We start from the raw sequence: 10878 nt of genomic DNA, 5'->3' as shown, positions 1-10878 counted from the left end.
GTTAGTCTCTTTTACGTTTATTTTCTCTGGATACATTCACATGAGTGGGATTAATAGGTCAAAAATTGTGAACTATGCCTGTTGGAATACATTGGCAAGTTTTTTTCTAAAGCACTTTGTAGTGACCATGGGAAAGTATGTGATAAGTGAGTTTCTAAATATATAATTAACTCAGAATTAAGAGCTGCTTCAAATGGCGCTTCTACTTGAATAGTAGTGTTCTACTAATTTATTAATATGGTATCTCTAAGTCTTTTTTGAAAAATAGGTTTTGTATTGCAAAGTGAGTTGCTAATAATTAGTTTTACTTGTATTTCAGTTATATTAATTATTTTTAGTATGCACATTATTCTTCTTGAAGCTAGTAGTTTGGGACTTAATCGTGTAATTCTAACTTTTTTATGTGTTTAAAATTTTCATAATAAAAAAGCTCTGGGAAGTTTTTACTCATATCACTTGAATTAATGGATAAAAGACCCCAAACTATATAAGCAAAAGATTACTTTAATTTTTAACAATAAATTCCAAATTTTCGTATGGTGAAATACTTTGCTTCATTTTATATCCATCATATAGCCAGCAGGCAGTACAGTCTCGTGGGTAAGATCACAGAATTTGTGGGGGAGGGAAACCTGCCTGCATTTAAATCCCAACTTTACCATATACTAGACCTGGAACCTTAAACAAATTACTTTTCTTAGCTTTCCTTTTCCCCCTAAAAGTGGTCATATGAAGGTTGTGAAGACTATGTAAGCTGTGTGCATAAAGCACTTAGAATAATGTCTGCCTCATAGCACTGAATGAGATTTCATTTTTATTACAGCAAAAGTATTGGATATCTACCAGCTTTGTACTAATAATAGTACAATAGGTATTATAATTAACTTCTACTATTCTTCTACTATATCAGACTTTTCTTCTTTTTGATTTTGGAGTATTTGTGACCAGAGTGATTGAGGCTTCTATTTTGTTCTTTTGTTTCTGGGTAGGTGGAAACGTAACACGTTCAACGAGTGTAGTCTTTACAGGATAGAGAGGGGGTAGTCAAGGTATGGGGGAGCTTATCGGGAAGGGACCGAAGCCGGGTCACCTTTCAGGGGCCTGGAAAGAAGTGTTTGTTCTTGGTTTCTCAGCACGATGCGGTTCGAGATTCTCCCAGGGCTTGCCGTCATGGCCGCTTGCTTGTTCATCCCGGGAGTGGCCACTGCGCGCGTCCACAGGTTCAGTAACGGGGCAAGGGAAAAAGGATTGCCCGTTATCCGTATCAGAGGAGTCTGATGGAAAGAGATAGGTGCATCTCTGGAGTTAATCATTACTATGTGTCAAAGGGTTTGGAGAACATTGATTAACAGGGCACTTTCCTGATGAAAAATAACTCAGTTATTTTTGCTAGAAGGTTATACAGTGTATTGTGTAGCATACAGTATATTATGTAGTGCATAATAAAAAGAAAAAAGAAAAATCATAAAAAAAAGATATTGCGGGTTAGGGTATAGCTAGTGGTAGAGTGCACACTTAGCATGCATGAGGTCCTGAGTTCAATCCCCAGTCCCTCCATTAAAAAGATAAATAAATAAATAAACCTAATTACCTCCCCTCTAAACAAATTTTTAAAAATTAAAAGAAGAAGGTATCAAAGAGCTATTTCTCAGAATTTGGCTGGAACTTTTTCTCCTTACACTCTCAAATCCTTATTCTTTTTTTGTTTTGCTTTGTTTTAACTGAAGTATAGTTAATTACAATGTGTCAGTCTGGTGTACAGCACAATGTCCCAGTCATGCATATACATACATATATTCGTTTTCCTATTTTTCAAATCTTTATTCTTTTATTTTCCTCTGATTTATTTTCCAGATTGAATGCATTTATGGAAAAAGAAAAAGAAAAATTAGATAGTAAGATAATAGTAGAAGAGTGTAATACTGCAATGGAGTCCTCCATGGAAAACAAGATGTATGTAAACAAAGTGTGGGTTCAGTGTGAGAATGAAAGTTGTTTGAAATGGAGATTGTTGTCAAGTGAGGATGCAGCCAGAGTTGACCACAGTGAACCGTGGTACTGCTTCATGAACACCGACTCAAGGTATAATAAGTGCTCTGTTTCTGAAGAAGACTTTCCCGAAGAGTCCCAGCTTCATGAGAGTGGATTTAAGATCGTCTATTCACAGCTCCCACTTGGAAGCCTGGTTTTGGTCAAATTACAGAATTGGCCAAGGTAAGGTTTTTGTTGTTGTTTTATAGTAAACTGCTGAGAGATAGTCTTGCTAAAGTTTATTAATTTTCAAAACTTCTCAAAGATAACTTTTTCTCTTATTGTTTGGTGTGGTTTCTTATTTAGTGTTTTCTGATCTCGCTTTTCTTTCCCTGATTTCTTTGGGTTTAATTTTTCTTTTTCTGGTTTCTTAAATTGGAAACTTAGATAACTGATTCAAATCTTTTTTCCTCCTGATACGGGCAATTAAAGCTATAAATTTTTAAGTACTACTTTAGCTAAGTCCCACAAATTTTCATATGTTGTATTTTATTACTATTCAGCTTGTGATTTCTTCTTTGGAATGAGTTATTAGAAGTGTGTTTTTAAATCACTAAATATCTGGAGTTTTAAAATATCTTATGGTTATTGATTTCTTATTTAAATCTATTGTAGTCAGTTTCATTGAATCTTATTTTATGGCTCAGCATGGCCTATCTTGAAAAAAAAAAGTGTATTCTGTAATTGTTGCCTAGATACCTAAAAGATTTGGTTTTTTTCTTTAGATTTTTGTATATTTACTATTGTATAGCTCAGTGTTTCCCGCTGAGTTGATTTTCCCAAGTATGTAGTGTATATTTTCAGCATAAGTTTTAAAGTCTTTTTATTTCAATTAAGTTTTTTTTAATTGAAGTACAGTCAGCTACAATGTGTCAGTTTCTGGTGTACAGCACAATGTCCCAGTCATGCATATATATACATATATTCATTTTCATATTCTTTTTCATTAAAGGTTATTACAAGATATTGGACATAGTTCCCTGTGCTGTAGAGTGCTATAGAGAAGAAACTTTTTTTTAAATCTATTTTTATATATAGTGGCTAACATTTGTAAATCTCAAACTCCCAAGTTTTTTTTTTTTTTTAATTGTAAGCAGTTTATTCTGTTCATTGCTTTGATTTTATTTTGGGACTCCTATATTACTTATGATGGATCTTCTTTAGTTATCTTTGGTACTTTTTCTTCAACTGTTTTCATCTTTTCATTTTTTTAAATTCAAATATTTTTTCCCCTTTCAGCTTTTATTTTTCTAAAGGAACTACCAATAGAACTCATTTTTTTCTTGTGTTCCATCCAGTTTAGTCTTTATTGAAAACTGTAAAATTTCTTTCATGAGTTTTGCCACCTATCTTTTCAAATCTTCCTTTTCTCCCATCATCTTGTTTTCATTTATTTTCACCTTTTCTCCATGAAAAATGTAAGATGTTTGCTCTCATGGGGAGACTGATGGGCGTGTTCTAACACACACACAAGAGGCTTCAAGTCATTACCTAGATTTGTGCTCTTACTCTGTCATGTACTGTTGCTGGATAAATTGTGTTCCCTTAAAAGTCGTGAGTTAAACCTCTGACCTTAGAATGTGACTATATTTGGAGTAAGGGCCCTTAAAGAGATGATTAAGTTACAACAAGCCATTAGAGTGGGCCCTAATGCCAACTGACTGGTGTTTTTGTAAGAAGAGGAAATGTTGGGCACACAGAGAGACCCCAAGGATGCCTGTGCACAGAAGAGAGACCATGTGAAGTCGCCAAGAGGGCAGCCACCTGCAAGCCAAGGAGAGGCCACAAGAGAAACCAGCTCTGCTAACACATTGATCTTGGACTTCTAGCCTTTAAAACTGTGAGAAAAAATTTTCTGTTATTTAAGCCACCCAATCTGTGGCATTTTCCTATGGCAGTCTGAGCACACTACTACACTGAATATCTTTTCAGATGTGGAAATCTCTCAGATATGCACCTTTTGTTACTGAGAACTCTTGTAGGGATTAAATGTGAAATGTTCACACATATATACAGATACATATATAATTGACTTCTGTGTAATAATTAGGATGGGCATGAGGAGGAACTAGATAGTTATGTAAGAACAAATATTTTTAAAAGACATCAGTGTGAACACACATTTTTGAAGTTAGTTATGAAGGTATTTGTAGTCCCCTGTCATTTTTCATATCTCAAATGAACACTTTGGAAGCAGACCATTTGTATTTTCTAATGGAAGTTCTGAAGGTTCAGTTAACTCTACTTCAGGAAATGGATTTGAATCTTTTCATTGTATCTGAAATTTTATGTTAGAAATTTGATTAGGAATTTCTTTTGCAGTTTTGTGCTTGTAACTGCGGGTTAGGATTTGAAATACAAATGAAGAATATTCTACTCTAGTCCCTAAATTATTTCTAATCTCAGATTAGGACCGTCAGAATGCCCCCAAATACAGCTGTATCTCTGTTCTTGATTATTGGATAGAACGGAAAGCATTTGGCTACGTGCTCACATATATTCCTCTTTATGAACTAAGTACAGATGAACACAGACTTAAAATACAGACTAAGAAACTCAGATCCACAGCTGTATGGCTTATCCAGTACCACAAATACATAGAAAGATGCTAACAGAATAAATTTCAGTCATAGAGTATAAGGATAGAATTGATCTACTAAAGAAAAACAGCCAAACATCAGCTCTTAATTAGGAAATGTTAGAGAGGCTGAAATTTCAAGCGAAAAGACCAGTCAGCTGGCTACAGAGACACTTAGTAGTGTCGCATTACCGGGGTCCCTTCTTGTTAGCGCATGGCCTCACGACTAGCTTCGAAGGCTCAGAACCTCAATCTTGTCAACATCTCAGAGGTATTTTTTTCTCAGAAGAATTCACCCTCTCCAATAAAGCTAAAAAGCTAGAGAGGCTTATACAGAGTGAAGCAATGCCTATTTAATCTTTCTGTTTGTTTGTTTTAACTATTTTTATTGAGTTATAGTCATTTTACAATGTTGTGTCAAATTCCAGTGTAGAGCACAATTTTTCAGTTATACATGAACATACATACATTCATTGCCACATCTTTTTTCGCTGTGAGCTACCATAAGATCTTGTATATATTTCCCTGTGCTATACAGTATAATCTTGTTTATCTATTCTACATTTTGAAATCCCAGTCTGTCCCTTTCCATCCCTCTCCCCTTTGGCAACCACAAGTTTGTATTCTATGTCTATGAGTCTGTTTCTGTCTTGTATTTATGCTTTGGTTTTTTTTTTAGATTCCACATATGAGCGATCTCATATGGTAGTTTTCTTTCCCTTTCTGGCTTACTTCACTTAGAATGACATTCTCCAGGAAAATCTGTGTTGCTGCAAATGGCGTTATGTTGTCGTTTTTTATGGATGAATAGTATTCCATTGTATAAATATACCACAACTTCTTTATCCAGTCATCTGTTGATAGACATTTAGTCTGCTACCATGTTTTGGCTATTGTAAATATTGCTGCTATGAACATTGGGGTGCAGGTGTCATTTTGAAGTAGGGTTCCTTCTGGATATATGCTCAGGAGTGGGATTCCTGGGTCATAGGGTAAGTCTATTCCTAGTCTTTTGAGGAATCTCCCTACTGTTTTCCACAGTGGCTGCACCAAACTGCATTCCCACCAGCAGTGCAGGAGGGTTCCCCAATGATCAATTACATTGTATTGGGCTAGAAAGAGCACAGATATTCAAAGTTAAAATAACAGTGCGTATCCCACGTAGTATAAGAAAAGGCATTGGTAAGGAGAAACGGGGTTCTATATAGGGCAACTGCCTTGGGCATGTTTACACAGACATTTTACAAAGATTTCTCATAAATATGAAAATTAATTTATAGAAAATATATGCACATTCTAAATACTGTAGTCTGAACAGTTTAGTAATTAAATATGCCTGTAAGTTAACCAATCCATGATACTTTTTAGATATAGTATATATGCTTAAAAATTGAGATTTCTACTAGACCCTTTCAACATTATAAAATTTTATTTGATTACTTCTCACTTGCATTCTTCTGCCTATGGATTTATGTTCTTATAATGCGTGTGTATGTGTGCGAGTGGGAAATTTCCTCTCCCCATCAGCCCCTGCAGTTAGGTATACAGCAAGGAGATTCCTTGGCAAATATAACATGAAGTTAGTGATAATTCCAACTCATCCATTTTGTTTCCCAGCAATTAGAAATGAGGCCCAAGTAAAATATTTGCTGTCTTCTTGAACATCTAGATCACAATTTGAAAATAAAAGTTATGTACTTCTCATTGGGTACAAATACCTGGCAACAGATACCGTGCTTAAGCTTCACCTTCGACTGAAGGCAATGGCTATCTTATTAAAGATCATATCCACTGGAGAAGGAATGTGTGAGATTTTTTTGTGATGTTTTCAATTCCTTTGAAGTTTCTTGTCCTGCAAGTGGATTTCAACACCTGGTGTCTATTTGACCTTGTTGAATTTTACATTTTACCGTCCACCACCCGCCAGTTCTGAGACTGACCTTACACTGTCCTTGTATTTCTGATCCCCTTCTTTTGGGTGGCCTGCTCTCACTTTTCCTGTCCACCTTTAAGTCCCCAGACAACACTTACAGAATTTCTCCTCAATATGAAAGTGAAAAATCGAGAAGTAGAATGTTCAATGCACTATCATCTCTGACAGTTTTGGAACTCAAATTGAGGTCAGAGGGAGGGCAAAAAATGGACTTCAACTTCTTTCTTCAATCACAGCAAGTCAGAGATGATGGATGTAGCAGGTGGGGGAAGTAATCACGCTTTCCGCATCTGTTGCCTCCACTCAGCTTTTCCTGCAGTTTGCTACATTCTGTTTTAGCTGAGATGTGTGGATTAGGAGTTAGAATTTCTTTGCACCACCTGAAAATGCCCCAGTTATTTGGACATTTGGTAATACTTTCCATAATTCATATTTAAATCAGCATGTAGTATTTTCTTTAATATAATGTTTTAAATAATGAACAGGAGGTTTTTTTCTTCTGTTGGCTTCTACTTCTTTTTAGGTGTCATCTCTTCTTATTTATATTTAATAGATTTAAATTGAGTACTCTTGGGCCCAATAGGGTTGACTTAAAAAATAGTTGTATCAGAATTTATGTCAGAACAGTAGTGGCTCATCTTACACATAATAACTGCAAAATATTTCGTTCTTTCGTGTGTTAAGTGTTAGAAAAGCTGTTAGAAAAGACCGTTTTACACCGAATGGAATAGGTGCTACTTATAATTTGGTATTGGTTGGCAGTGAGCCTTTTTTAAATTGCTGTGAGATCCAAATCACCTGGTATTAAACGTGAGCTCCTTACATTTTATAATGAGTTTAAACACATGATAATGTAACAGTCACATTTTCGTTGCTTTTAAAATAGCCATTGATCATGTTGAAGGACCCACTTGTTCCTCAACTTTTGATAAGGTGGGGGGTCTCTGCTATAGTTACCGCTCATTCTTAGTCATTTATCTGCCTGTTGAAGTCTTCTTCTTTTGAGTGGGTTCCTTCAGAAATGTAGGTTTCCACTGTAAGTTTAAAAGATAAACTGCCCCAAGTTTAACTCTTAAGCGCAGCTCAGAGTCGCCAAATAGCAATAAGATACTGTGACATGAACCTGATAATAACCAGATGGTCTTCATTTAGGTCCTAAATTTTCACTTGACTTTCCATTATCATTTCCAGTTCTTCCAAATATCAGGCTGCTTTGGGTTCCAGATAGTCTGACTCAATTTTTAATTTTCTAGCCCTTCCTTTTCCATGATCCGGGGCTAGCAGTCAGCCAGCCCCCCATGTCTCCTTCCCAGCTCAGTGACCCAAGAGCTACAGGATGCTGCCCAGCATTCAGAGAGCAGGTGCCTGCTCCATTCCAACACCTCACCCACCCAGTGACTGGGGCCCCCAAGTCACCACCTGCTGACAGCTGTCCTTGGGACTCAACTTCCTGGAATCTGTTTTTTTACATTAATAATAGTAAGCATGAAATATTTCCCTTAGTTTACATTGTTTTATCAATTTATATCTGTAAAGTCTTTTTATGGTTGGTTATGGAAGATACATTTCTATATTTATGACTTTATAACTGTAATATAATTTTAATATCAAGGATAATTTAGCAGAAGATTAAGAAGCTAGAGTCCTCAAATCCAGGCCATTTATAGATTTTGTATCTTTGTGATTTCAGATTCTTTATGACATGATTTACAGCTTCCTTTACATTTTAAAATTATCTAAGTATCTAATTTATCTAGTTTCTAAATAATTATCTAAATGAGGAAAAAACTTTCTATCATTCTTTCTACTTTTCACTTGTACCAATTATCTTACTTGATACATGATTGTACTAGTTTGCTAGGGCTGCCACAGACTGAGTGCCTTAAAATAGCAGAAATTTCTTTTCTCACAGTTCTGGGGGCTAAAAGTCTGATGTAAGGTGTCAGCAGGGTTGACCTCTGAAGTCTCTCCTTGGCCTGTGGGTGGTCGCTCTTTCTGTGCCTTCTCGTGGTCTTCCCTCTGTGTGTGTCTGGGTCCTAATCTTCTCTTTTTATAGGAAAACTAGTCATTTTGGATCAGGGCCCACCTTTTAACTTAGTTACTTCCGTAAAGACCCTCTCTCCAAATACAGTCACATTCTGAGGCACTGGGGCTCGGGACTTCGACATGTGACTTTGGACAGGGGTGGGGCTTGGTGGGATGACACAATTCAGACCATAATGATGGCACTTTGCAGTATTGCAATTTGCCAGGAAATGTATGTGCGTAAAGCACGGGTTCGTTTGAGCTCTGAAGCAGCACAGCGAGGAGCCAGAGTCACGCTGACGCCTGGTTACCCGCTCGAGGCTTCTTGTTGGGCTGAAGGCAGAGCTGGGGCCTGGATGCTTTATTTTGAACCCCACTATCTTTTTCGCTCTGTAGTGCTGCAAACTGAAGTAGAACTTGACAGTCGCACAGATTTTTGCATGTTTGAGTATATCAGATAGGCATATTTTGGATTGTGGGCTATAAAATTCAGTCAGTTCCCAGGGCCTTGGAGGAGGGCGCCCAGAGAGGGAAAATGCTTAATGTGTAAGAGGTTGCATTTTGGGTGCTTTAAATGTTTTGGAACTAGACAGAAGTGGTGTTTGCACAACATTGTGAATGTACTGAATGCCACCGAGATGTTCATTTCAAAAATGGTTAATTTCTAGATTGTGGATTTCACCTCAGTAAAGTATTTAAATAAATAAATAATGAAATGCCCCCCCCAAAATAAGAACTAAAAAAAAATAAAATTCAGTAAGATTTCTACTGTACATTCCTTAGTCCCAGCTTCCTGGTCTTATTTGCTGCCTTCCCTGCCTGCTTTCTCCTCTGCACAGTAGATCAGAGTCACGAAAGATTGGTAACAGGGCTAAAACTTAGTTGATGTATGTAGTATGTTTTTGCCAAATGGGAAAATGAAACATATCAAGGGATTTGTAGAGGTTTATGTCATGAAAGAACACACCCCTAAAGGATTTATGTTCAGTAAAGGATAAACCTTACTTCCAATACTGAGGATTTTTAGCGATTTGGTCATGGCCAGTGGGGCAGATTGGGTGGGGGTGGGAGGGTGGGGGGCGTTACAGAACTGCTGAGCGCTATTTCAACACTTTCCCCAGAGTCGTGACAATCTCCAGTGTCATCCTAGCCTAACCTACCAGTACCCCTTTGGCGGGCCTGGTTCATGAAACACTGGCTCTCTTCTGCCCTGTCAGAAGCCCTGTCCGTGGGTTAACATTTGCATAATTAATCATTCTGACTGGTAAGACTTGATTCGAGCCTGCCATGAATCTGATGAATCCTTTAGTCTCTTATCTTTCCTATTAGCAGTGCCTAAATGTCTCTCAGAGACCTTGGAAATCATTCTTTTGTCTAATAATTCTTTCTCCTCATATTTTATGAATATCTTAAGTATGTGACTATTTCAAAGCTTTCTGTATCTACAAAGATACAAATGATTACCTGCATCAATTGAATCTCCGACTTTAAAAAGATGAAACTATGAATATGTTTGAAATTCATGAAAAAGTTTTTAAAATTCAAAGGAGGAAATGTGAAATAAGATTGTGACATATATGTTAATGTCTGCCTTATTTGAAAACATCAAAATAATTAAAAATATTTTCTTTCGAAAGCTGGCCAGGAATACTTTGCCCTGATCCTTTTAAAGGGAAATACGTGACTCATGACCGGGATGGAAATGTTGAGCAGTATCACGTGGAATTCCTGGGTGACCCCCATTCACGGTCGTGGATCCAGGCATCGTTTGTTGGACATTACAGTATCACATTAGAGGTAGGTGCAGTAACATCAATGCCTTTGTTTTTAATGATGGCCATTTGTCTCAGATCCTCAAAGATACGTAATTACCTACTTTCATATTTATGTACACAAAATGGCATATATTATTTGTTTAAACTCAAATATTTGTATTTTTTATTTTATCGAATTATAGTCAGTTTATAAAGTTGTGTCAATTTCCAGTGTAGAGCACAATTTTTCAGTCATACATGAACATACATATATTCATTGTCACATTCTTTTTCACCATGAGCTACCACAAGATCTTGTGTATATTTCCCTGTGCTGTACAGTATGATCTTGTTTATCTGTTCTACATATGCCTGTCAGTATCTACAAATTTCGAACTCCCAGTCTGTCCCTTCCAACCCCCCTTCTCCCTCAAATATTTGTATTTTAAAGTAGCTTTTTTTAAAGGAAGTGTGGACATAAAAATACCCAGAGGATAGTTTTAAATTCTGTTTCTCTAATGGCAATATAGTATAAGTCAACTGAAGACTTAATTGCC

General features: G+C 36.6%; 1 protein-coding gene and 1 pseudogene across 3 annotated transcripts in view; both read left to right on the top strand.

The window, feature by feature from the left end:
- ZCWPW2 (zinc finger CW-type and PWWP domain containing 2) overlaps window positions 1-10878 on the top strand; it is a 114635-nt gene that overhangs the window by 39075 nt on the left and 64682 nt on the right. For all 3 annotated transcript variants that reach the window (XM_074345369.1, XM_045520111.2, XM_045520109.2), the window contains 2 exons: window positions 1855-2214; window positions 10205-10364. In XM_074345369.1, the coding sequence (XP_074201470.1) occupies window positions 1868-2214; window positions 10205-10364 (507 nt within the window). In that variant the 5' untranslated portion in view covers window positions 1855-1867. The remainder of the gene's footprint in view (window positions 1-1854; window positions 2215-10204; window positions 10365-10878) is intronic.
- On the top strand, window positions 7-1848 carry LOC123618235 (NADH dehydrogenase [ubiquinone] 1 alpha subcomplex subunit 1 pseudogene; annotated as a pseudogene).

The sequence above is a fragment of the Camelus bactrianus genome, chromosome 17 (assembly GCF_048773025.1).
Source record: "Camelus bactrianus isolate YW-2024 breed Bactrian camel chromosome 17, ASM4877302v1, whole genome shotgun sequence".
Taxonomy (NCBI): domain Eukaryota; kingdom Metazoa; phylum Chordata; class Mammalia; order Artiodactyla; family Camelidae; genus Camelus; species Camelus bactrianus.
This window is presented reverse-complemented; position numbering and strand designations above follow the sequence as displayed.